At 46.2% G+C, this 27346-nt stretch overlaps 1 protein-coding gene across 3 annotated transcripts in view; it reads left to right on the forward strand.

The window, feature by feature from the left end:
- The window catches only part of DENND4C (DENN domain containing 4C), a 130254-nt gene extending 112085 nt beyond the window's left edge, over positions 1 to 18169 (forward strand). For all 3 annotated transcript variants that reach the window (XM_044271636.1, XM_044271644.1, XM_044271653.1), the window contains one exon: positions 16351 to 18169. In XM_044271636.1, coding sequence (XP_044127571.1) covers positions 16351 to 16487 — 137 coding nt within the window. In that variant the 3' untranslated portion in view covers positions 16488 to 18169. The remainder of the gene's footprint in view (positions 1 to 16350) is intronic.
- The last annotated feature ends 9177 nt before the right edge of the window (positions 18170 to 27346 follow it).

Below are 27346 nucleotides of genomic sequence, written 5' to 3' on the forward strand. Positions count from 1 at the left end.
TGTGGAATATGTTTGTTATACACATATAGCATACACTGTTCCACACAATATACAGAATACCTCTACACTGTGTAGGGGTTATACTGTATATTGTACAGCATGGTGTAGGGGTTATATTGTCCGGCATGGTGTAACCTCCATACATTTGCTGTACAGTATACATTATAATCCTTGCACCATGCTGTACAATGTACATTATAATCCATACACCATGCCGAACAATATACAGTATAGTTCATACACAATGTTGTACAGTATACATTATAATCCCTGCACCATGCGGTACAGTATACATTATAATCCCTGCACCATGCGGTACAGTATACATTATAATCCCTGCACCATGCGGTACAGTATACATTATAATCCCTGCACCATGCTGTATAATATACATTATAATCCCTGCACCATGCTGTATAATACACATTATAATCCCTGCACCATGCTGTATAATACACATTATAATTAGGGATGAGCGAACTCGAACTGTATAGTTCGGGTTCGTACTGAATTTTGGGGTGTCCGTGACACGGACCCGAACCCGGACATTTTCGTAAAAGTCCGGGTTCAGTGTTCGTCGCTTTCTTGGCACTTTTGTGACGCTTTCTTGGCGCTTTTTGAAAGGCTGCAAAGCAGCCAATCAACAAGCGTCATACTACTTGCCCCAAGAGGCCGTCACAGCCATGCCTACTATTGGCATGGCTGTGATTGGCCAGAGCACCATGTGACCCAGCCTCTATTTAAGCTGGAGTCACATAGCGCCGCCCGTCACTCTGCTCTGATTAGCGTAGGGAGAGGTTGCGGATGCGACAGTAGGGCGAGATTAGGCAGATTAACTCCTCCAAAGGACTTCACTTGATTAATCGATCGATCTGCAGCTGTGCATCATTGAGCTGCTGAAATTCAAATGCTCACTCACTGTTTTTAGGCTGCCCAGACCGTTTGTCAGTCACTTTTTTCTGGGGTGATCGGCGGCCATTTTGTGTCTTGTGCGGTGCTGCGACCAAGTGCATCCAAGCTGCGACCAAGTGCATTTAACCCTCAATGGTGTGGTTGTTTTTTGGCTAAAGCCTACATCAGGGTGAAGCTGTCACACCAAGTGCATTTAACCAGCAATAGTCTGTTCATTTTTTGGCCATATACTAAATCAGGGGCAAGCTGCGCCTGTCACCAAGTGCATTTAACCCTCAATGGTGTGGTTGTTTTTTGGCTAAAGCCTACATCAGGGTGAAGCTGTCACACCAAGTGCATTTAACCAGCAATAGTCTGTTTATTTTTTGGCCATATACTACATCAGGGGCAAGCTGCGCCCGTCACCAAGTGCATTTAACCCTCAGTAGTGTGGTTCGTCAAGCTGTGACACCAAGTGCATTTAACCAGCAATAGTCTGTTCATTTTTTGGCCATATACTAAATCAGGGGCAAGCTGCGCCCGTCACCAAGTGCATTTAACCAGCAATAGTCTGTTCATTTTTTGGCCATATACTACATCAGGGGCAAGCTGCGCCCGTCACCAAGTGCATTTAACCCTCAGTAGTGTGGTTGGTCAAGCTATCACACCAAGTGCATTTAACCAGCAATAGTCTGTTCATTTTTTGGCCATATACTAAATCAGGGGCAAGCTGCGCCCGTCACCAAGTGCATTTAACCAGCAATAGTCTGTTCATTTTTTGGCCATATACTACATCAGGGGCAAGCTGCGCCCGTCACCAAGTGCATTTAACCCTCAGTAGTGTGGTTCGTCAAGCTGTGACACCAAGTGCATTTAACCAGCAATAGTCTGTTCATTTTTTGGCCATATACTACATCAGGGGCAAGCTGCGCCCGTCACCAAGTGCATTTAACCAGCAATAGTGTGGTTATTTTTTGGCCATATCCCAGTCTAATTCTGTCACTAAATCCATACCGGTCACCCAGCGCCTAAATACTAGGCCTCAAATTTATATCCCGCTAAATCTCTCGTTACCGCTGTCCTGTTGTGGCTGGGAAAGTTATTTAGTGTCCGTCAAAGCACATTTTTTGTTCTGGGTTGAAGTACAATTCCCAATTTAGCAATTTCATAATTTAGTGGTTCCTGCTATAGCAGAGCTATTTGAAATCTATCCCTAAAAGGGTATATAATATTCAAGGTGCACATAGGGTCATTCAGAATAACTTCACACACACCCGCTACTGTGCATTTCCAAGTCTAATTCTGTCACTAAATCCATACCGGTCACCCAGCGCCTAAATACTAGGCCTCAAATTTATATCCCGCTAAATCTCTCGTTACCGCTGTCCTGTTGTGGCTGGGAAAGTTATTTAGTGTCCGTCAAAGCACATTTTTTGTTCTGGGTTGAAATACAATTCCCAATTTAGCAATTTCATAATTTAGTGGTTTCTGCTATATCAGAGCTATTTGAAATCTATCCCTAAAAGGGTATATAATATTCAAGGTGCACATAGGGTCATTCAGAATAACTTCACACACACGCTACTGTGCATTTCCAAGTCTAATTCTGTTAGTAAATCCATACCGGTCACCCAGCGCCTAAATACTAGGCCTCAAATTTATATCCCGCTGAATTTGAATACAATACATTGGGCCAAATAATATTTTTGTTGTTGTGGTGAACCATAACAATGAGAAAAACATCTAGTAAGGGACGCGGACGTGGACATGGTCGTGGTGGTGTTAGTGGACCCTCTGGTGCTGGGAGAGGACGTGGCCGTTCTGCCACATCCACACGTCCTAGTGTACCAACTACCTCAGGTCCCAGTAGCCGCCAGAATTTACAGCGATATATGGTGGGGCCCAATGCCGTTCTAAGGATGGTAAGGCCTGAGCAGGTACAGGCATTAGTCAATTGGGTGGCCGACAGTGGATCCAGCACGTTCACATTATCTCCCACCCAGTCTTCTGCAGAAAGCGCACAGATGGCGCCTGAAAACCAACCCCATCAGTCTGTCACATCACCCCCATGCATACCAGGGAAACTGTCTCAGCCTCAAGTTATGCAGCAGTCTCTTATGCTGTTTGAAGACTCCGCTGGCAGGGTTTCCCAAGGGCATCCACCTAGCCCTTCCCCAGCGGTGAAAGATATAGAATGCACTGACGCACAACCACTTATGTTTCCTGATGATGAGGACATGGGAATACCACCTCAGCATGTCTCTGATGATGACGAAACACAGGTGCCAACTGCTGCGTCTTTCTGCAGTGTGCAGACTGAACAGGAGGTCAGGGATCAAGACTGGGTGGAAGACGATGCAGGGGATGATGAGGTCCTAGACCCCACATGGAATGAAGGTCGTGCCACTGACTTTCACAGTTCGGAGGAAGAGGCAGTGGTGAGACCGAGCCAACAGCGTAGCAAAAGAGGGAGCAGTGGGCAAAAGCAGAACACCCGCCGCCAAGAGACTCCGCCTGCTACTGCCCGCCGCCATCTGGGACCGAGCACCCCAAAGGCAGCTTCAAGGAGTTCCCTGGCATGGCACTTCTTCAAACAATGTGCTGACGACAAGACCCGAGTGGTTTGCACGCTGTGCCATCAGAGCCTTAAGCGAGGCATTAACGTTCTGAACCTGAGCACAACCTGCATGACCAGGCACCTGCATGCAAAGCATGAACTGCAGTGGAGTAAACACCTTAAAACCAAGGAAGTCACTCAGGCTCCCCCTGCTACCTCTTCTGCTGCTGCCGCCTCGGCCTCTTCTGCTGCTGCCGCCTCGGCCTCTTCCTCCGCCTCTGGAGGAACGTTGGCACCTGCCGCCCAGCAAACAGGGGATGTACCACCAACACCACCACCACCTCCGTCACCAAGCGTCTCAACCATGTCACACGGCAGCGTTCAGCTCTCCATCTCACAAACATTTGAGAGAAAGCGTAAATTCCCACCTAGCCACCCTCGATCCCTGGCCCTGAATGCCAGCATTTCTAAACTACTGGCCTATGAAATGCTGTCATTTAGGCTGGTGGACACAGACAGCTTCAAACAGCTCATGTCGCTTGCTGTCCCACAGTATGTTGTTCCCAGCCGCCACTACTTCTCCAAGAGAGCCGTGCCTTCCCTGCACAACCAAGTATCCGATAAAATCAAGTGTGCACTGCGCAACGCCATCTGTGGCAAGGTCCACCTAACCACAGATACGTGGACCAGTAAGCACGGCCAGGGACGCTATATCTCCCTAACTGCACACTGGGTAAATGTAGTGGCAGCTGGGCCCCAGGCGGAGAGCTGTTTGGCGCACGTCCTTCCGCCGCCAAGGATCGCAGGGCAACATTCTTTGCCTCCTGTTGCCACCTCCTCCTTCTCGGCTTCCTCCTCCTCTTCTTCCACCTGCTCATCCAGTCAGCCACACACCTTCACCACCAACTTCAGCACAGCCCGGGGTAAACGTCAGCAGGCCATTCTGAAACTCATATGTTTGGGGGACAGGCCCCACACCGCACAGGAGTTGTGGCGGGGTATAGAACAACAGACCGACGAGTGGTTGCTGCCGGTGAGCCTCAAGCCCGGCCTGGTGGTGTGCGATAATGGGCGAAATCTCGTTGCAGCTCTGGGACTAGCCAATTTGACGCACATCCCTTGCTTGGCGCATGTGCTGAATTTGGTGGTGCAGAAGTTCATTCACAACTACCCCGACATGTCAGAGCTGCTGCATAAAGTGCGGGCCGTCTGTTCGCGCTTCCGGCGTTCACATCCTGCTGCTGCTCGCCTGTCTGCGCTACAGCGTAACTTCGGCCTTCCCGCTCACCGCCTCATATGCGACGTGCCCACCAGGTGGAACTCCACCTTGCACATGCTGGACAGACTGTGCGAGCAGCAGCAGGCCATAGTGGAGTTTCAGCTGCAGCACGCACGGGTCAGTCGCACTACAGAACAGCACCACTTCACCACCAATGACTGGGCCTCCATGCGAGACCTGTGTGCCCTGTTGCGCTGTTTCGAGTACTCCACCAACATGGCCAGTGGCGATGACGCCGTTATCAGCGTTACAATACCACTTCTATGTCTCCTTGAGAAAAACACTTAGGGCGATGATGCAAGAGGAGGTGGCCCAGGAGGAGGAGGAGGAGGAGGAAGAGGGGTCATTTTTAGCACTTTCAGGCCAGTCTCTTCGAAGTGACTCAGAGGGAGGTTTTTGGCAACAGCAGAGGCCAGGTACAAATGTGGCCAGACAGGGCCCACTACTGGAGGACGAGGAGGACGAGGATGAGGAGGAGGTGGAGGAGGATGAGGATGAAGCATGGTCACAGCGGGGTGGCACCCAACGCAGCTCGGGTCCATCACTGGTGCGTGGCTGGGGGGAAAGGCAGGACGATGACGATACGCCTCCCACAGAGGACAGCTTGTCCTTACCCCTGGGCAGCCTGGCACACATGAGCGACTACATGCTGCAGTGCCTGCGCAACGACAGCAGAGTTGCCCACATTTTAACCTGTGCGTACTACTGGGTTGCCACCCTGCTGGATCCACGCTACAAAGACAATGTGCCCACCTTACTTCCTGCACTGGAGCGTGATAGGAAGATGCGCGAGTACAAGCGCACGTTGGTAGACGCGCTACTGAGAGCATTCCCAAATGTCACAGGGGAACAAGTGGAAGCCCAAGGCCAAGGCAGAGGAGGAGCAAGAGGTCGCCAAGGCAGCTGTGTCAATGCCAGCTCCTTTGAGGGCAGGGTTAGCATGGCAGAGATGTGGAAAACTTTTGTCAACACGCCACAGCTAACTGCACCACCACCTGATACGCAACGTGTTAGCAGGAGGCAACATTTCACTAACATGGTGGAACAGTACGTGTGCACACCCCTCCACGTACTGACTGATGGTTCGGCCCCATTCAACTTCTGGGTCTCTAAATTGTCCACGTGGCCAGAGCTAGCCTTTTATGCCTTGGAGGTGCTGGCCTGCCCGGCGGCCAGCGTTTTGTCTGAACGTGTATTCAGCACGGCAGGGGGCGTCATTACAGACAAACGCAGCCGCCTGTCTACAGCCAATGTGGACAAGCTGACGTTCATAAAAATGAACCAGGCATGGATCCCACAGGATCTGTCCGTCCCTTGTCCAGATTAGACATTAACTACCTCCCCTTAACCATATATTATTGGACTCCAGGGCACTTCCTCATTCAATCCTATTTTTATTTTCATTTTACCATTATATTGCGAGGCTACCCAAAGTTGAATGAACCTCTCCTGTGTCTGGGTGCCGGGGCCTAAATATATGCCAATGGACTGTTCCAATGTTGGGTGACGTGAAGCCTGATTCTCTGCTATGACATGCAGAATGATTCTCTGCTGACATGAAGCCAGATTGTCTGTTACGGGACCTCTCTCCTCTGCCTGTGTGTGTGCTGGGCCTAAATATATGCCAATGGACTGTTGCAGTGGTGGCTGACGTGAAGCCTGATTCTCTGCTATGACATGCAGACTAATTCTCTGCTGACATGAAGCCAGATTCTCTGTTACGGGACCTCTCTCCTCTGCCTGGGTGCTGGGCCTAAATTTATGAAAATGGACTCTTACAGTGGTGGGTGACGTGAAGCCAGATTCTCTGCTATGGGACCTCTCTCCAATTGATTTTGGTTAATTTTTTTTAATTTAATTTTTATTTTAATTCATTTCCCTATCCACATTTGTTTGCAGGGGATTTACCTACATGTTGCTGCCTTTTGCAGCCCTCTAGCTCTTTCCTGGGCTGTTTTACAGCCTTTTTAGTGCCGAAAAGTTCGGGTCCCCATTGACTTCAATGGGGTTCGGGTTCGGGACGAAGTTCGGATCGGGTTCGGATCCCGAACCCGAACATTTCCGGGATGTTCGGCCGAACTTCTCGAACCCGAACATCCAGGTGTTCGCTCAACTCTAATTATAATCACTGCACCATGCTGTATAATAAGCATTATAATCCCTGCACCATGCTGTATAATATACATTATAATCACTGCACCATGCTGTATAATAAGCCTTATAATCCCTGCACCATGCTGTATAATATACATTATAATCCCTGCACCATGCTGTACAATATACATTATAATCCCTGCACCATGCTGTACAGTATACAGTATAGTTTAGACACCATGCCGTACAATATGCATTATAACACCTACACTGTGGGGTTATTGTGTATATTGTACGGCATGGTGTATGGATTATATTGTACAGCATGGTGTATGGATTATACTGTATATTTTACGGTATGGTGTATGGATTATAATGTATATTATACGGCATGGTGTATGGATTAGTGTATATTGTACAGCATGGTGCAGGGATTATAATGTATACTGTACAGCATGGTGTATGGATTATACTGTATATTTTACGGTATGGTGTATGGATTATAATGTATATTATACGGCATGGTGTATGGATTATAGTGTATATTGTACAGCATGGTGCAGGGATTATAATGTATACTGTACAGCAAGCATGTCAAACTCAAAGGCTAACATGGGCCAAAAAAACAAAATTTAAGTTTATGTGGGCCGCATCAAAAAAAAATATATATTTTTTTTTACAATATAATGCAGACGGGTCCGTTCTGAACGGATCCACCGTCTGCATTATATGAGCGGATCCGTCTCAGACGGATCCGCTCTGAACGCAAGTGTGAAAGTAGCCTTAGGGGCGAGAACCTGGGATCTTTCATCCCTTGTCCTATTCAGCTCTATCAGGGTGAATAGGACTTCACACTGTCCCTGCTGCTCTGTGCCTTGTGCACACAGCATCAGGGATGTTACCATGGCAACCAGGGCTTCTGTAGCGTCCTGGCTGCCATGGTAACTGATCGGAGCCCCAGGCTTACACAGCTGGGGCTCCGATCAGAAGCTGCCACTGCACCACCAATGAGGGGGAGGGGAGAGGTCCCTGTGGCCACTGCCACCAATGATTTTAATACTGGGGGGTTGAGAGGGGCTGGCGCACTGTGCCACCAATGATTTTAATGGGATGGAGGGGTTGAGGGGGGGGGGGGGGGGGGCACACTGCACCACCAATGATAAATTACCCCTTTATACAGGAGGCTGGTACTGGCAGATCAGCAGTTAACCCCTCAGGTGCGGCACCTAAGGGGTTAACTGCCTCTGATCGCAGCTCCCTGTCAGCGGCAGGGTGCCGGCAATGCGATTCTGCTGCCGGCACCCGCCTCTTGTATTGTGTTAAAGACTGACTTTCACTATCAGGCTACACAGAGCGGCGCCCAGCGATGTCTCAGCACTCACCATTAGTCCTGGGCGCCGCTCCGTTCGCCCGCAGTGCCCCATTACTGTCTCCTGCTCCACATGCTGCTTACTATCGGAGCGATGGGAGGAGACATCAGCTTCACTAGTGGGCGTTCCTTCTCCCTGGCTGTAGCGCTGTCCAATCGCAGCGCAGGGAGAAGGAACGCCCACTAGTGAAGCTGATGTCTCCTCCCATCGCTCCGATAGTAATCAGCAGCATGTGGAGCAGGAGAGGAGACAGTAATGGGGCACTGCGGGCGAACGGAGCGGCGCCCAGGACTAATGGTGAGTGCTGAGACATCGCTGGGCGCCGCTCTGTGTGGGAAATGGGAATAGTCCTATCATTGGTGGCTCAGTGCGCCCGCCCCTCCTCCGCCCCTCTCTCCTCATTGGTGGCGCAGTGCGCCCGCCCCCCCCCCTCCCCCTCTCTTCTCATTGGTGGCAGCGGCACAGGGGGAGGGAGGACAGCTTCCTTCTCCCTGTGCTGCTGAGAGAACATGAGCGCGCTGATAGCAGCGCGCTCATGTTCAGAGATACTAGACTGCCGGGCCGCAAAGATATTCATTGCGGGCCGCATGATTGACACCCATGCTGTACAGCATGGTGTATGGATTATACTGTATATTTTACGGTATGGTGTATGGATTATAATGTATATTGTACATCATGGTGTATTAACTATACTATATAGTGTACGGCATGGTGCAGTTATAATGTATTCTGTACAGCATGGTGTAGGGATAATACTGTGTATTACGCAGCATGATGCAGGGATTGTACTGTATTGTACGGGATGGTGCAGGGGTTACACTGTATGCTCTTTGAGACAATTATCTTAGGTTTTCCTATCGCCCACATTTGGCGCTGTGCCCAGCTCTGAGCCAACCCCGCTCAGCAGCTGCCAAGGCTTAGAGGGAACACTGCTTGTCACATATTTTTTCAAATATAAATACTTGCATAATCAATCTTTTCTGAGAACTATCCATTGTTATTTAACCTAGAAATGTATGAATAAATTAACAACTGGGTTAGGGGCATGTCCTTTGGACATTGGACATTGGGCCAAATAATATTTTTGTTGTTGTGGTGAACCATAACAATGAGAAAAACATCTAGTAAGGGACGCGGACGTGGACATGGTCGTGGTGGTGTTAGTGGACCCTCTGGTGCTGGGAGAGGACGTGGCCGTTCTGCCACATCCACACGTCCTAGTGTACCAACTACCTCAGGTCCCAGTAGCCGCCAGAATTTACAGCGATATATGGTGGGGCCCAATGCCGTTCTAAGGATGGTAAGGCCTGAGCAGGTACAGGCATTAGTCAATTGGGTGGCCGACAGTGGATCCAGCACGTTCACATTATCTCCCACCCAGTCTTCTGCAGAAAGCGCACAGATGGCGCCTGAAAACCAACCCCATCAGTCTGTCACATCACCCCCATGCATACCAGGGAAACTGTCTCAGCCTCAAGTTATGCAGCAGTCTCTTATGCTGTTTGAAGACTCCGCTGGCAGGGTTTCCCAAGGACATCCACCTAGCCCTTCCCCAGCGGTGAAAGATATAGAATGCACTGACGCACAACCACTTATGTTTCCTGATGATGAGGACATGGGAATACCACCTCAGCATGTCTCTGATGATGACGAAACACAGGTGCCAACTGCTGCGTCTTTCTGCAGTGTGCAGACTGAACAGGAGGTCAGGGATCAAGACTGGGTGGAAGACGATGCAGGGGATGATGAGGTCCTAGACCCCACATGGAATGAAGGTCGTGCCACTGACTTTCACAGTTCGGAGGAAGAGGCAGTGGTGAGACCGAGCCAACAGCGTAGCAAAAGAGGGAGCAGTGGGCAAAAGCAGAACACCCGCCGCCAAGAGACTCCGCCTGCTACTGCCCGCCGCCATCTGGGACCGAGCACCCCAAAGGCAGCTTCAAGGAGTTCCCTGGCATGGCACTTCTTCAAACAATGTGCTGACGACAAGACCCGAGTGGTTTGCACGCTGTGCCATCAGAGCCTTAAGCGAGGCATTAACGTTCTGAACCTGAGCACAACCTGCATGACCAGGCACCTGCATGCAAAGCATGAACTGCAGTGGAGTAAACACCTTAAAACCAAGGAAGTCACTCAGGCTCCCCCTGCTACCTCTTCTGCTGCTGCCGCCTCGGCCTCTTCTGCTGCTGCCGCCTCGGCCTCTTCCTCCGCCTCTGGAGGAACGTTGGCACCTGCCGCCCAGCAAACAGGGGATGTACCACCAACACCACCTCCGTCACCAAGCGTCTCAACCATGTCACACGGCAGCGTTCAGCTCTCCATCTCACAAACATTTGAGAGAAAGCGTAAATTCCCACCTAGCCACCCTCGATCCCTGGCCCTGAATGCCAGCATTTCTAAACTACTGGCCTATGAAATGCTGTCATTTAGGCTGGTGGACACAGACAGCTTCAAACAGCTCATGTCGCTTGCTGTCCCACAGTATGTTGTTCCCAGCCGCCACTACTTCTCCAAGAGAGCCGTGCCTTCCCTGCACAACCAAGTATCCGATAAAATCAAGTGTGCACTGCGCAACGCCATCTGTGGCAAGGTCCACCTAACCACAGATACGTGGACCAGTAAGCACGGCCAGGGACGCTATATCTCCCTAACTGCACACTGGGTAAATGTAGTGGCAGCTGGGCCCCAGGCGGAGAGCTGTTTGGCGCACGTCCTTCCGCCGCCAAGGATCGCAGGGCAACATTCTTTGCCTCCTGTTGCCACCTCCTCCTTCTCGGCTTCCTCCTCCTCTTCTTCCACCTGCTCATCCAGTCAGCCACACACCTTCACCACCAACTTCAGCACAGCCCGGGGTAAACGTCAGCAGGCCATTCTGAAACTCATATGTTTGGGGGACAGGCCCCACACCGCACAGGAGTTGTGGCGGGGTATAGAACAACAGACCGACGAGTGGTTGCTGCCGGTGAGCCTCAAGCCCGGCCTGGTGGTGTGCGATAATGGGCGAAATCTCGTTGCAGCTCTGGGACTAGCCAATTTGACGCACATCCCTTGCTTGGCGCATGTGCTGAATTTGGTGGTGCAGAAGTTCATTCACAACTACCCCGACATGTCAGAGCTGCTGCATAAAGTGCGGGCCGTCTGTTCGCGCTTCCGGCGTTCACATCCTGCTGCTGCTCGCCTGTCTGCGCTACAGCGTAACTTCGGCCTTCCCGCTCACCGCCTCATATGCGACGTGCCCACCAGGTGGAACTCCACCTTGCACATGCTGGACAGACTGTGCGAGTAGCAGCAGGCCATAGTGGAGTTTCAGCTGCAGCACGCACGGGTCAGTCGCACTACAGAACAGCACCACTTCACCACCAATGACTGGGCCTTCATGCGAGACCTGTGTGCCCTGTTGCGCTGTTTCGAGTACTCCACCAACATGGCCAGTGGCGATGACGCCGTTATCAGCGTTACAATACCACTTCTATGTCTCCTTGAGAAAAAACACTTAGGGCGATGATGCAAGAGGAGGTGACCCAGGAGGAGGAGGAGGAGGAGGAAGAGGGGTCATTTTTAGCACTTTCAGGCCAGTCTCTTCGAAGTGACTCAGAGGGAGGTTTTTGGCAACAGCAGAGGCCAGGTACAAATGTGGCCAGACAGGGCCCACTACTGGAGGACGAGGAGGATGAGGAGGAGGTGGAGGAGGATGAAGCATGGTCACAGCGGGGTGGCACCCAACGCAGCTCGGGTCCATCACTGGTGCGTGGCTGGGGGGAAAGGCAGGACGATGACGATACGCCTCCCACAGAGGCCAGCTTGTCCTTACCCCTGGGCAGCCTGGCACACATGAGCGACTACATGCAGCAGTGCCTGCGCAACGACAGCAGAGTTGCCCACATTTTAACCTGTGCGTACTACTGGGTTGCCACCCTGCTGGATCCACGCTACAAAGACAATGTGCCCACCTTACTTCCTGCACTGGAGCGTGATAGGAAGATGCGCGAGTACAAGCGCACGTTGGTAGACGCGCTACTGAGAGCATTCCCAAATGTCACAGGGGAACAAGTGGAAGCCCAAGGCCAAGGCAGAGGAGGAGCAAGAGGTCGCCAAGGCAGCTGTGTCAATGCCAGCTCCTTTGAGGGCAGGGTTAGCATGGCAGAGATGTGGAAAACTTTTGTCAACACGCCACAGCTAACTGCACCACCACCTGATACGCAACGTGTTAGCAGGAGGCAACATTTCACTAACATGGTGGAACAGTACGTGTGCACACCCCTCCACGTACTGACTGATGGTTCGGCCCCATTCAACTTCTGGGTCTCTAAATTGTCCACGTGGCCAGAGCTAGCCTTTTATGCCTTGGAGGTGCTGGCCTGCCCGGCGGCCAGCGTTTTGTCTGAACGTGTATTCAGCACGGCAGGGGGCGTCATTACAGACAAACGCAGCCGCCTGTCTACAGCCAATGTGGACAAGCTGACGTTCATAAAAATGAACCAGGCATGGATCCCACAGGATCTGTCCGTCCCTTGTCCAGATTAGACATTAACTACCTCCCCTTAACCATATATTATTGGACTCCAGGGCACTTCCTCATTCAATCCTATTTTTATTTTCATTTTACCATTATATTGCGAGGCTACCCAAAGTTGAATGAACCTCTCCTGTGTCTGGGTGCCGGGGCCTAAATATATGCCAATGGACTGTTCCAATGTTGGGTGACGTGAAGCCTGATTCTCTGCTATGACATGCAGAATGATTCTCTGCTGACATGAAGCCAGATTGTCTGTTACGGGACCTCTCTCCTCTGCCTGTGTGTGTGCTGGGCCTAAATATATGCCAATGGACTGTTGCAGTGGTGGCTGACGTGAAGCCTCATTCTCTGCTATGACATGCAGACTGATTCTCTGCTGACATGAAGCCAGATCCTCTATTACGGGAACTCTCTCCTCTGCCTGGGTGCTGGGCCTAAATATATGCCAATGGACTGTTGCAGTGGTGGCTGACGTGAAGCCTGATTCTCTGCTATGACATGCAGACTAATTCTCTGCTGACATGAAGCCAGATTCTCTGTTACGGGACCTCTCTCCTCTGCCTGGGTGCTGGGCCTAAATTTATGAAAATGGACTCTTACAGTGGTGGGTGACGTGAAGCCAGATTCTCTGCTATGGGACCTCTCTCCAATTGATTTTGGTTAATTTTTTTTAATTTAATTTTTATTTTAATTCATTTCCCTATCCACATTTGTTTGCAGGGGATTTACCTACATGTTGCTGCCTTTTGCAGCCCTCTAGCTCTTTCCTGGGCTGTTTTACAGCCTTTTTAGTGCCGAAAAGTTCGGGTCCCCATTGACTTCAATGGGGTTCGGGTTCGGGACGAAGTTCGGATCGGGTTCGGATCCCGAACCCGAACATTTCCGGGATGTTCGGCCGAACTTCTCGAACCCGAACATCCAGGTGTTCGCTCAACTCTAATTATAATCACTGCACCATGCTGTATAATAAGCATTATAATCCCTGCACCATGCTGTATAATATACATTATAATCACTGCACCATGCTGTATAATAAGCCTTATAATCCCTGCACCATGCTGTATAATATACATTATAATCCCTGCACCATGCTGTACAATATACATTATAATCCCTGCACCATGCTGTACAGTATACAGTATAGTTTAGACACCATGCCGTACAATATGCATTATAACACCTACACTGTGGGGTTATTGTGTATATTGTACGGCATGGTGTATGGATTATATTGTACAGCATGGTGTATGGATTATACTGTATATTTTACGGTATGGTGTATGGATTATAATGTATATTATACGGCATGGTGTATGGATTAGTGTATATTGTACAGCATGGTGCAGGGATTATAATGTATACTGTACAGCATGGTGTATGGATTATACTGTATATTTTACGGTATGGTGTATGGATTATAATGTATATTATACGGCATGGTGTATGGATTATAGTGTATATTGTACAGCATGGTGCAGGGATTATAATGTATACTGTACAGCAAGCATGTCAAACTCAAAGGCTAACATGGGCCAAAAAAACAAAATTTAAGTTTATGTGGGCCGCATCAAAAAAAATATATATTTTTTTTACAATATAATGCAGACGGGTCCGTTCTGAACGGATCCACCGTCTGCATTATATGAGCGGATCCGTCTCAGACGGATCCGCTCTGAACGCAAGTGTGAAAGTAGCCTTAGGGGCGAGAACCTGGGATCTTTCATCCCTTGTCCTATTCAGCTCTATCAGGGTGAATAGGACTTCACACTGTCCCTGCTGCTCTGTGCCTTGTGCACACAGCATCAGGGATGTTACCATGGCAACCAGGGCTTCTGTAGCGTCCTGGCTGCCATGGTAACTGATCGGAGCCCCAGGCTTACACAGCTGGGGCTCCGATCAGAAGCTGCCACTGCACCACCAATGAGGGGGAGGGGAGAGGTCCCTGTGGCCACTGCCACCAATGATTTTAATACTGGGGGGTTGAGAGGGGCTGGCGCACTGTGCCACCAATGATTTTAATGGGATGGAGGGGTTGAGGGGGGGGGGGGGGCACACTGCACCACCAATGATAAATTACCCCTTTATACAGGAGGCTGGTACTGGCAGATCAGCAGTTAACCCCTCAGGTGCGGCACCTAAGGGGTTAACTGCCTCTGATCGCAGCTCCCTGTCAGCGGCAGGGTGCCGGCAATGCGATTCTGCTGCCGGCACCCGCCTCTTGTATTGTGTTAAAGACTGACTTTCACTATCAGGCTACACAGAGCGGCGCCCAGCGATGTCTCAGCACTCACCATTAGTCCTGGGCGCCGCTCCGTTCGCCCGCAGTGCCCCATTACTGTCTCCTGCTCCACATGCTGCTTACTATCGGAGCGATGGGAGGAGACATCAGCTTCACTAGTGGGCGTTCCTTATCCCTGGCTGTAGCGCTGTCCAATCGCAGCGCAGGGAGAAGGAACGCCCACTAGTGAAGCTGATGTCTCCTCCCATCGCTCCGATAGTAATCAGCAGCATGTGGAGCAGGAGAGGAGACAGTAATGGGGCACTGCGGGCGAACGGAGCGGCGCCCAGGACTAATGGTGAGTGCTGAGACATCGCTGGGCGCCGCTCTGTGTGGGAAATGGGAATAGTCCTATCATTGGTGGCTCAGTGCGCCCGCCCCTCCTCCGCCCCTCTCTCCTCATTGGTGGCGCAGTGCGCCCGCCCCCCCCCCCCCTCCCCCTCTCTTCTCATTGGTGGCAGCGGCACAGGGGGAGGGAGGACAGCTTCCTTCTCCCTGTGCTGCTGAGAGAACATGAGCGCGCTGATAGCAGCGCGCTCATGTTCAGAGATACTAGACTGCCGGGCCGCAAAGATATTCATTGCGGGCCGCATGATTGACACCCATGCTGTACAGCATGGTGTATGGATTATACTGTATATTTTACGGTATGGTGTATGGATTATAATGTATATTGTACATCATGGTGTATTAACTATACTATATAGTGTACGGCATGGTGCAGTTATAATGTATTCTGTACAGCATGGTGTAGGGATAATACTGTGTATTACGCAGCATGATGCAGGGATTGTACTGTATTGTACGGGATGGTGCAGGGGTTACACTGTATGCTCTTTGAGACAATTATCTTAGGTTTTCCTATCGCCCACATTTGGCGCTGTGCCCAGCTCTGAGCCAACCCCGCTCAGCAGCTGCCAAGGCTTAGAGGGAACACTGCTTGTCACATATTTTTTCAAATATAAATACTTGCATAATCAATCTTTTCTGAGAACTATCCATTGTTATTTAACCTAGAAATGTATGAATAAATTAACAACTGGGTTAGGGGCATGTCCCTACACAGTCTGACACTGACCAATCAGTGCTGATATTGTTAGACTGTTAAAGAAGCCCCAGTTGTGAATTCATGCATACATTTCTGTGAGGAATAACAGGTGAGTGGTTGTAGAAGATATGATCACAAATGTTTCTTTTATAAAGAATACAAAAAAAAAATCCAACACAGCCGAAAGGCACATTTAAGATGTGTGTGTAAAGAAGTAGCTCTTGGGGAAAGGCTTTTGACTTCCAGGCTCATGTTTGTAGACTTTGAGAAAGCATTTCTGCTAACCTGTTTATTCCTTGGTGTTGTTCATTTAGAGGCCTTTGACAATGAATACAGACTTGCCTATGAGAAACTCCCTTCTGATCTGTTAAAGAGAATGCAGAAGATTGATATGCCTCCAGCCAAGAGTGTTGAGTGCTGTCGGAATGTCTTTGGGGCACCCTTGATCTGATCACAACTTTCAGAAGAATTCTTGGTTATCATTCCATGGGGTTCATTCTAGCCTTACACATTATACCACTGCAAGTCATAATGTGTGTCTATCAGCCCCCAACTGGGAGGACTGGATACACTTCCATGGACGCATGTGATCCCTCCACTGTTGTTTTTATTCTAGCTGTTGCATTATGGACCTAGGTGGAGTTGTGACTACTTCACTGTTACTTTTGGCACCTTACAGTTTGTTGGTTAGGATTACATATTTACCATGCATTTCAAGTGTTGGATCCTCTTCAGAAGCACTGCAACCAGTGATTGGTACACCCTACTAGGAGTACATGTCTGCATGAACATTTTTGTTTAAATATGTGCAAGCAAATTAATGCTTAGGTATAACCGGTGAAATGTAAGTTATCTGTCACACTGCCAACTATGCTCACCACATGTATACATGAGAGCCTTGAGTAAGTATAGAAAACTTGAACACGTCCGAGTTCTCAACTATGCTTTCCATATTGACTTGTTTGAAAATGCTTATTTTTCATAAATGGTTTCATGTAATTCTGCCAACTCTATAGAACCTCCCAAAATTTCTTTATACATGGCACTTTTTAGAGGGACATGTTCTTCCTATCTTTGACAATCTTCCAAACACTTGATGAATATCCTGGTACACCCATGTTGGAGCCAGGGACGTTTTATTCTTTCAGGTGACGCAAACAGAGAATTTTCCAGAGGAGTATTTTCTGTCTTGCATTGTAACATCATTGTTTGAACTAAACAATTTTTTTTTTTTAATTTTATGAAAGATCATTGTTTAAATTAAATCGCATTATCATGTTTGATACATGATGTTTTAATGACTGTCGTGCCTTATATCTCCTGCTGTCTATTAGCAGGGGGCGCCCACCAAATTACTGACCTTTCCAAAAATTCTAAGCACAGTAAGGTAATATTTTCTAGGTTATTGCCAATTTATGACATGTAAACAGGGGGGAAAAGTTACTGTTGGCCATAAAAAGTTCCATGGTTTTTGGCAGTCTGACCTAAGCAATCCTCTTGTTGACTGTAAAAGCACCATACTATTTTCCTATGATGATGGGATATTTGGTTGATGCACTGTAATAAGTGTTTTAATAGCAAAATATTTTTTTCTGATGCATAGGTCAAAATTGCTTAATAGTTCAGGCTGATTTTTGGGGCAGTTTGTTAAAAACTGTTCTAATCATTAATGAAAAAAACATCTGATTATTCAGATCATTAGGCTGGAATCTCACATGCAGCTTTTGTTGCAATTTTTTAGGCAAGTCCAGAAGTGGATTCAAATGAAAGGGAAATAAAAAGGAATGGCTTGGACTTCTCCCTCCTGCTGGAAGATCTGCATCAAAAACCGCATGTGTGTTTCTATCCATATAGCCAGTCAGGGTTAGAGTAAAGCTGCCCATAGACATGCTTAGCTTGGATGAAAGAGAATATTATTTCTGTTGAGCAGGGGAAGAGGAGTATGTTGCCAAACAGTTTAGGTGCTGCAGGCAACCATCTCATCAGACAGAAAAATAGAACTTGTCCATTGTATTTTCTCTCACAACTAAGGGTATTTTCACACTTGCAGCAGAGGAATCCGGCAGGCAGTTCCATCGCCGGAACTGCCTGCCGGATCCGTCAAAACGTATGCCAACTGATAGCATTTGTAAGACGGATCAGGATCTTGATCCGTCTTACAAATGCATTGAAATGCCGGATCCGTCTTTCCGGTGTCATTTCTTTTTTTCACTTTTTTTTTTTCGGTCTGCGCATGCGCAGACCGGAAGGACGTATCCGGCAGTGCAGTATTTTGAATGCCGGATCCGGCACCAATACATTCCTATGAAAAAATATATAAATGCCGGATCCGACATTCCAGCAAGTGTTCCGGATTTTTGGCCGGAGATAAAACCGTAGCATGCTGCGGTATTTCCTTCCTGATCAGTCAAAAAGACTGAACTGAAGACATCCTGAACGGATTACTCTCCATTCAGAATGCATGGGGATGAAACTGATTAGTTATTTTCCGGTATTGAGCCCCTAGGATAGAACTCAATGCCAGAAAAGAATAACGCTAGTGTGAAAGTACCCTAAGGGAGTCCTGAAAGCTCTGGTCAACAGGTCCCCTTTAACATCTGGGTGACTTGTCATGTAGTATGAAATATGACATTCAGTGCAGATGATATATAAAAGTGCATGGAACATTTCAGGAATGTTATCCTTCATACCTTCTTCACCTAAGCAATCAGTAATCGAATATCACGAACCGACATTTTGGTAAAGAAAACAGAACATTAGAGCCCCCGAGGAATGGGTGGCTTCTATGAATTCAGTAATTTTTCACATGTGCTGTAGCTATACACATAACACAATGGTTATAGAAAGGAAGTGTGAGAGTAATCCCAGTCTGCATTTTATTACTCTGCCCTGTGGGCTTTCAAGCACACACTACAAACTGCCTAGTCTTTTTGTGGACACTACAGGAATTTGCTTACATTTATTTCTGCGATATTCAGTGAATTACAGGAAAATCTACATTGCCTACTAAATGCATCTTATACTAGTGCACTTTTATGTTAAACTTGACTATTGATGGATTTATGGTCCAGAGGTTAGTTTACATACTATGAAAACTGTTGGCTTACTTTATTTTTAGGTCTTAAGCATTACATACCATCAAACCCATTATGGTTTTCCATCTTTTCTTTATATATATATTTTTTCCCCCTCCATAATGAAATTATATATATCAATAAAGGCCGGAGATGCACATAGATTTGACACAAACAACATCAGTAGAAACTTTTGTTATTATTATGTTTTTTTTTGTAGTGGCTTGAAGACAAAGATGGCCACACAGTCTAAAATTAATCAAAAATGGACGATTAAAATCAAATTAACAATTTATAATCCCTTCATCCGGCTGACGACAGACTGTCATTGTCTGGGAAGAAGTTAAAAAGTTTCATCCAGTAGTTCACAAACTATTTTTGTACCTCAAAAGATCTTTAGCCTTCACCCGGTGTTATTGAACAACTTTAATTGGCCACTCTGGACAAAAATGTGTATGGCTGCATCAGCGTAATGATCGTTTAATGGTTGTTCAACCATCAACCTACTTCTATTTGTGTAGGGCCACCTTATAGGGGTTCTCCAGGAATTAATAAGTTACAATTACTGAAAATACCTAAATATTACTCTATTATAAACACATTCCCAAATGGCTTTTCATTATTATAATTGCTCATTTTTAGTGTTGAGCGAACTTGTGTTTTACGAACTTGTGTTTTAAGTTCGGCGTCATCTAAGAATCGCGTTATGGATTATAAATTCCGTTATGGTCCATGGTAGCGGAATCCATAACGCGATCTTTCGATAACCCGAACTTTAGACGCCGAACTTAAAACTCAAGTTCGCTCAACACTACTCATTTTCTCAAGGAGGAAATCATAAGGGGAAATAAAACTAATCCTAATCACACAGGTAATTCAAAGCAGTGAGCTAAGGAGCTGTCTCAGATCTTCTTACTCTTAGGGCTTATTCAGATAAATGTAAGGGCTCCATAGCTGTAAGTAGCGGTCCGCAGTGCACAAGCACCAGCCATTTGAACCTCTTTTTGCAGTGTGGAACCATTCACTTGAATGGGTCCGCGATCGGCAAAAGATAGGACATGTCCTATCTTTTGCGGTACGTAAGCATGGACCTAAAAGCCTACAGAAGAACTTCTGAATGTTTCCGTGGGCATCTTATCCATGCCTTTGCTCCGCAAAAGATATCTTGAGGATCGTGGACCCATTCATGTCCACATCCGCAGCACACGGCAAGTGCCTGTATTGTGGACCCGCCGTTTGCGGTCTGTAATACAGGCACGGAGCCCTTCGGCTTCCATGAATCGTGATCCTACATACAGCTGATGAGATATTCAGCTGCGTGTGTAGGAACAAGTAAATGAAAGTAAAGAGAGGATGGACAAGACTGTTGTCGGGCTGTGGTAATGTAGCAGACTGCATACAAGCGCTGCTTCTCATTAGCCCCACTCCCCCCCACTGGTCCTCTCTGCACTTTTCACTTTGCTCCTTCCTACACACACAGCTGATATCAGCTGTATGTAGGATCGGAATTGAGGACAGCTGGAGCAGTGAGGAGGATGAGGCAGCTTTTTAGATCACTGCTTTGAAGTAACCTTTCCTGCTGTGCAATTAGGATGGGTTTTGTGTGTACTAATAGGGCAGCGGCCATTTTTTCCCTTTATGATTACTACCGAGAAAATGATCCATATAAACAATGAAGCTGTTTGAAAATGTATTTATAATACAGTACTATTTAGGTACTTTCAGTAATTTAATGAATTTCCAGAGAACCCCTTTTAAGTCTGTGTGTAGCCCAGCTTCAGTTTTGATGCGTGATATCTTTTTCGCAAACTTTTTTTTTTTTTTGTGTAGAAGTTTTTAAAAATGACAAACACGTGTAACTGAATAATTTTCTATGGAAGCTTAAAGAGGACCTTTCACTAGAATAAAAAATCTAAACTAACTATACAGACATGTAGAGCGGCACCCAGGGATCCCCCTGCACTTACTGTTATACCTGGGCGCTGCTCCGTTCTCCTGGTATAGCCTCCGGTATCTTAATAGTTAGGCTCCACCCAGTGGAACCTGCCGGCGTCTCATTCTCCCAGGCTGTTGCGCTGGCCAATCGCAGCGCTCAGCTCATAGCCTGAGAGAGAAAAAAAGCCTCTCAGGCTATGAGCTGAGCGCTGCGATTGGCCAGCGCAACAGCCTGGGAGAATGAGACGCCGGCAGGTTCCACTGGGTGGAGCCTAACTATGAAGATACCGGAGCCTATACCGGGAGAACGGAGCAGCGCCCAGGTATAACAGTAAGTGCAGGGGGATCCCTGGGCGCCGCTCTACATGTCTGTATAGTTAGTTTAGATTTTTTATTCTAGTGAAAGGTCCTCTTTAAGTCACGTGGCCAAAGTTGCCACGTAGCTTAAAAATATTTTTTGCTTTACACAACAGTTGATTCCTTTTGGCAGTTCTAGATTTAGACGTGTAAAATTCCCAAGAACAGTATCTTTCATCCTTTTCATTTTGCTCATAAATTTACTGACATTAGTCTAGACATATTTTATTAAAGGGGTTTTCATTGTTGGTTTTCCTCAGGATAGGTCATCCTTATGTGATTGGTGGGGTCCAGTACCCCCAGCATCTGTGTGAAGAGGCAAACCAAGCACAGAGCCATACCTTCTATAGCAGCTGTGCTTGTTATTACACCCCAGGCCTATGCACTTGAAAGGGACTGAGCTGCAAGGAACATGACATCACTGGCCTATGAAGAGGCAGCAGCACTCACTGGAGTGCCACAGCCGCTTCAACCAGCTGATCAATAGGTGTGTCGGGAGTTGGATGCCTACTGATCAGATATTGATGACTTATTCAATATTTTACTCCTGGAAACCCTTTTAAGCTACATTATATATTTTTCTTGTATGTTTCTGAATCAAATATTGCCTGTTGCGTCTTTTATTATAAACACATTATTAAATTGTCAGCCTGCTTCCTCCACAGTAATCCTTTAATTAATCCTGCAGTACTAATTATGTACAGCACACATGGTCATGTTAATTTCCATCACCTTATTACATTTTATGCTTCTTGCACAAGGCTGTATTTCCAGATGCAAATTGCACACAGACCCATTCATTTCTGTGGGGTCATGCACCGCTGTATTTTTTGAACATCCTTGTGACAGGTATGCAAATTATAGAATGTCCTCTTCTTGTCATATTGCCTTTATGTGACTTTTTTAATGGATGCCGCAACCAAGAAGGCCACCAAATAACTACATTGGAATTTGATTGCAATTTTACTGGTCTTCCAAATAAAAAAAAAAAGAAAATTTGTTGACATCCAAAGAATTGTCATTGTGCACGACATGTAAATATTGCCTTATCCCAAGTTGTAGAATATATGAGTGACAGTTGTTTCAGGCTGAATCCCAGTACCCCAAATACCTAAGCATTATGCATCAGTACAGAGTGCCTACTGTATATTGCGTCTGTTAATTGTTCATATATGCATGTGTAAAGTCTATAGTGCCTTGTGAACTCCACCACAGTGCCTGAAGCTGTTGCGCTCTTAAGTCATTTATCCCCTTTAAAATTGGACTGTTTCTCACTAATGTGACCTCCTGAAATGCACTGTATAGTACCTAGTTTTGACGTCATTTCCTTTGAGGAGAAGACTATACAAACTTAAATGAAATCATATACAAATATCACAGAACTGATGCAGTGTATTCTGTGTTGTGGAACTAAAAGGTTAACTATTGGCAAATCCAATTATTTTAGTTTTTTTAAGCATGTAAATAACGTACGCACCGGATATGCCTTGGAATAGGAACATGCAGTGTGTTATACACTGCATGACTAAATGTATCCTCTTTCTGATTTTAGATTGAGAAATGTATTTGTTTTTGTACATTGCAAAAAAAAAAAAAAACTTCTGTATTTTGAAGCTTAACTTTTGTCATCATAATTTTGTATAGAGTTAAACTATATAGAAATAAGACAAAATTGTGTTCTTTGGAAAAATAAAATGAAAAATAAGTAACATTTGCAGGTATTTGCTTTATCCAAGTGTCACCTCATTTTGTCAGACCAACGTAGAAAAATAAAGTAAAATACATACTTTTAAATGTTGAGTTAATAAATGAAAGAAAAAACCCTGGCACCTGTGAATAACCTGACCATTGCAAAGAAAATAAACTTTTTGTAATTGAGTGCACCTAAAACCAGTTTGATAAATAGTAGCACAGTATTGTACATATTAGCAGCAATACTGTGTGGCCAGTAACAAAATTGCGCCAACTTGCATATGTGCAGTCCAAGAACAACCTATAGCCAAGAAAGACTGATGAATGATGTTGCCTTTTCTGCGTTTTGGCCTCTCCTCCCACAGAAGATTTAGGGGGGAAAAAGGCCATGTTTGCCTTTGCAGAAGTGCCTTTCCAACTTTGACATCCGATTCCACTAAATATGCCCTTGAATATAAAAAAAAAAAGAAATAATTTGTACTACTTTGTAATGACACTGTGTTCTTCAAAATGGGGGGCATACACTGAGACTAAGGCCCCTTTCACACTGGCAAGTTTTCCGCACGTGTGCAATGCGTGACGTGAACTCATGGCACCCACACATTTCAATAGGGCTGTGTACATGAGCGATGTTTTTCACACATCACTTGTGCATTGCGTGAAAATTGCAGCATGTTCTATATTCTGCGTTTTTCACGCAACACAGGCCCCATAGAAGTAAATGGGGCTGCGTAAAAATCGCATAGCATCCGCAAGCAAGTGCAGATCTTATGCGATTTTCACGGATGGCTGCTAAGGAGATGATCCTAAATAGGGATGAGGTCCATTCACAAAATCCGTGATGCCCGTGGGAAAGAGGCCTAACTCCGCCTCTGCCAGGGACAGGAAACGCTCAAAAAAGTTACATTTTTCTCTCCTCCTCCATCTCCTTGGTTATTAGCCAACAACCAGTACAGGATTAGAAAAAAACAAGGAATAACTAGATATCTCAAATAAACCAAAATGTTGGACAACCCCTTTCATTTAATCTAAGTTATGAAAAAAAAAAAAATATATAGCACTGAAAATCTGATGGGCAGCAATATATAACTAAGCTAAGCAAGTTTTATGCAAAAAAAAATATATATATATTTCCTCATTTCCTGGTTCTTTTCTGGACCTTTGTTTACATGCAATAAAAACAATCTCTGCCCCTCCCCCTGCTAAGAGAGTGAATACAAGAGCTGCCCTGAGTGACATGTCTGCCTGCTGGGAGACTCTGCAGCATGTTGTATGTGTAGGACTATAAGTCCCAGCTGTACAATGACAATGCTAAGGGAGTGGATACAAGAGCTGCCCTGAGTGCTGGGAGAATCAGCTGCATGTTGTATGTGTAGGACTACAAGTCCCACCTGTATAATGACACTGCTAATACACACAGGATCTTCCCCCTACTTTCTTGTGCAATGCTCTCTCTAGTCTGTCAGCTCCAGTGCCTAGCCTTGTCTCCTCACTGCCTGCAGCTACCCAGTCTGTGCAGGGTTAAGAATCCTAGGACAGAGCAGACGGCAGTGAAGGGGGGCATGGCCAGCACAGTGACGTCTCGTTTACAGGCTTGTAAACAAACTTTATCAGAGCAGGGAGAGAAGCTGACATCACAGGTCATGTGACCCTCAGTGAAATCTGAGAAACCAGGCACTGCAGATAAAGTGAGTGAATTGGAAAGCTGTTATATTTGCTTAGTTAGGAACATAGAACAAAAAAAATAACTGACAATCCCTTTAAGGAAAACATTTTTTTTAGGCCTCATGCACACGGCCGTTGTTTTGGTCCGCATCCGAGCCGAGCTCGAATGCGGACCCATTTACTTCAATGGGACCGCAAAACATGCGGACAGCACTCCGTGTGCTGTCCGCATCCGTTGCTCCGTTCCATGGTCCGCCAAAAAAATATAACATGTCCTATTCTTGTCCGCTCTTTGCGGACAAGAATAGGCAGTTATATTAAAGGCTGTCCGTGCCGTTCTGCTAAATTTGTGGAACGCCCACAGAAACCATCCGTGTTTTGCGGATCTGCGGACCCCAAAACACACAGTGGCCGTGTGCATGAGGCCTTAAGGAAAGGAAAATTATGGGTGCCGTCATGGAGACTTCCAGGAAAACCAATTACAGGTAAAGGCAATTGCACTTTTCCGTAGTCATCTCCCCGACTGCACCACTGAGAATTACCAAAGTATAAATAGCATTAGGGTGGGACTACCGCTTGGAGCACCTTGTTTGGCCAAGGCCAAAACTGAGTTAGATAGCACATCCAAGAGATGTTTTGTAAAGGTATGGGCAGTTTTCCACGTTGCTGCGCTTCATATCTGTTCCATAGAGACGGATGCTTTCTCTGCCCAGGACGTTGCCATGGCTGTAGTGCAGGGGTGCACAACCTTTTTTGGGTCTGGGGGCCGCAAATAAAAAGAAATGTTCATCGGCGCTCATCTGCTTATTACACAAGCCAGTGCAAAGTGACTAGGGAGGAGTGATCGCTGCCACAGTCATTCCGCCTTCATTTAGATTACACAGGGAGTTGTGCTGCAGATAATCATACATCTTTCATCCTGATAAAATATGCAAATCAGCCGACAAATGAGCAATTCCTTGTTTATCGACTGATCAGCTGCACGATTATACTGGCCAGATATAAGCGCTTCTATGAACACTTTTTCCCAGTAATTGTCCCCAATATCGTGCTGCAGCATGGCCCCCGAAACTGAAAAGTTATACTTACCTGCTCCCTGCCGCTCCAGTCCTTCGCAGTGCCCCCACTGTTTATACCTGGCAGTGCATGGACATGATCATACACCACTCCAGCCAATGACTGGCTTACGCGGGGATGTGGCCACAGGCAGCATGTCCCTTCTGAAGCCAGGTATTGACTGGAGCCGTGCAAGTGACCATGGCCATGCACTGCCAGGTGTAAACAGCACGGGGACCAGAAGATGGGGGCAGCGCAGAGAAACGGAGTGGTGTGGAGCATGTAATTATGAATCTTCTATTTCAGAGGCCATGCTGCAGGAACTTGTTTAAAAACATTTTTACCAGAAAAGTGGCGACATTTCCTTCCATCCTGCCTCCTATTCATTAATCAGTGCTTTCCTTCACTGAAGAGGGCGGCACTCACTGGTTATTACCATCTCCTGCCAATCCAGTTATAGGCGCCCTGCAGTAACCAGTAAGCACTTTACCTTGATAGTGGGGAATGTGCTTATTGGTTAACACTTTAATGACCAGGCTTGAAAAGGCCTTAATGACCAGACACTTTTTTGCGCGTGGTGGTTCAAACATTTGTAACTATTATTTGTTGGACTACCAAAATAATTTTTGCAACAATTCTTATTTAGGGGAAACTGTACAAAATGTTTTTAAAAAGTATATATATTTTTTTTCAAACTATGGCTCCTTATTCTTTAAATATGTAAACTGACACCAAATTTTATTATAATTAGTTCCCTATTTTGTGTAGGCCGTTTTGTATGTATTTAATTTATTTTTGTAACTTAATTTTTTATATATTTCTGCTATATAATATGTCCTTGGGGGACACTATCACTTTTTAAAATTTTGCACTTTTTCCTTTTTATTTGTAATTTATTGTTTGTATTTTTTTATATTTGGTTTATAACTTTTTTTTATATATATATATTTTTGCCACATATGTCCCATAAGAGGTCATAAAAAAAACTGTTGGCAGACAATGAACACACTTTCTTTTTATTTTATTTGTAATTTATTTTTTTCTGTTTAATTTTATTTTTATTTTCTTTAGAATTTTCTATTTTTTTAAATATATTTTTGCCACATATGTCCCCCAAGGGGTCATAAAAAGACTGTCGCGGGACAGTGAACACTTTTATTTAGCACTTTTTCCTTTTTATTGTATTTAATGTTTTTCTTTTTTTTTTTAATAATGTTCAATTTTTTAGTGCCACATTTTATTTCTCTTATTTATAAAAAAAAATTAAAATAATTTTTTTAATTACTATTGTACTATTTCCAAAGGAGCCTAGTTACAGGGAAACCAGCCTGCTGGAGGGTGGGGAGCTTTGTACCAGGGCAGAGCTGTTCTGGGTCTACTGACCTTGCAGCTGCAGCTCTGCGCTCCTCTGCCCCCATCGATCACGTGATCGCCGGGTCCACACTGCAGAGCGCTCAGAGGAGAAGGCAGATAAAGCGCTTCTGTTTTCTCCTCTGCTTCTCCACTCTAATAGCCGGGACTCTTTAAACAA

The sequence above is a fragment of the Bufo gargarizans genome, chromosome 1, assembly GCF_014858855.1.
Source record: "Bufo gargarizans isolate SCDJY-AF-19 chromosome 1, ASM1485885v1, whole genome shotgun sequence".
Taxonomy (NCBI): Eukaryota; Metazoa; Chordata; class Amphibia; order Anura; family Bufonidae; genus Bufo; species Bufo gargarizans.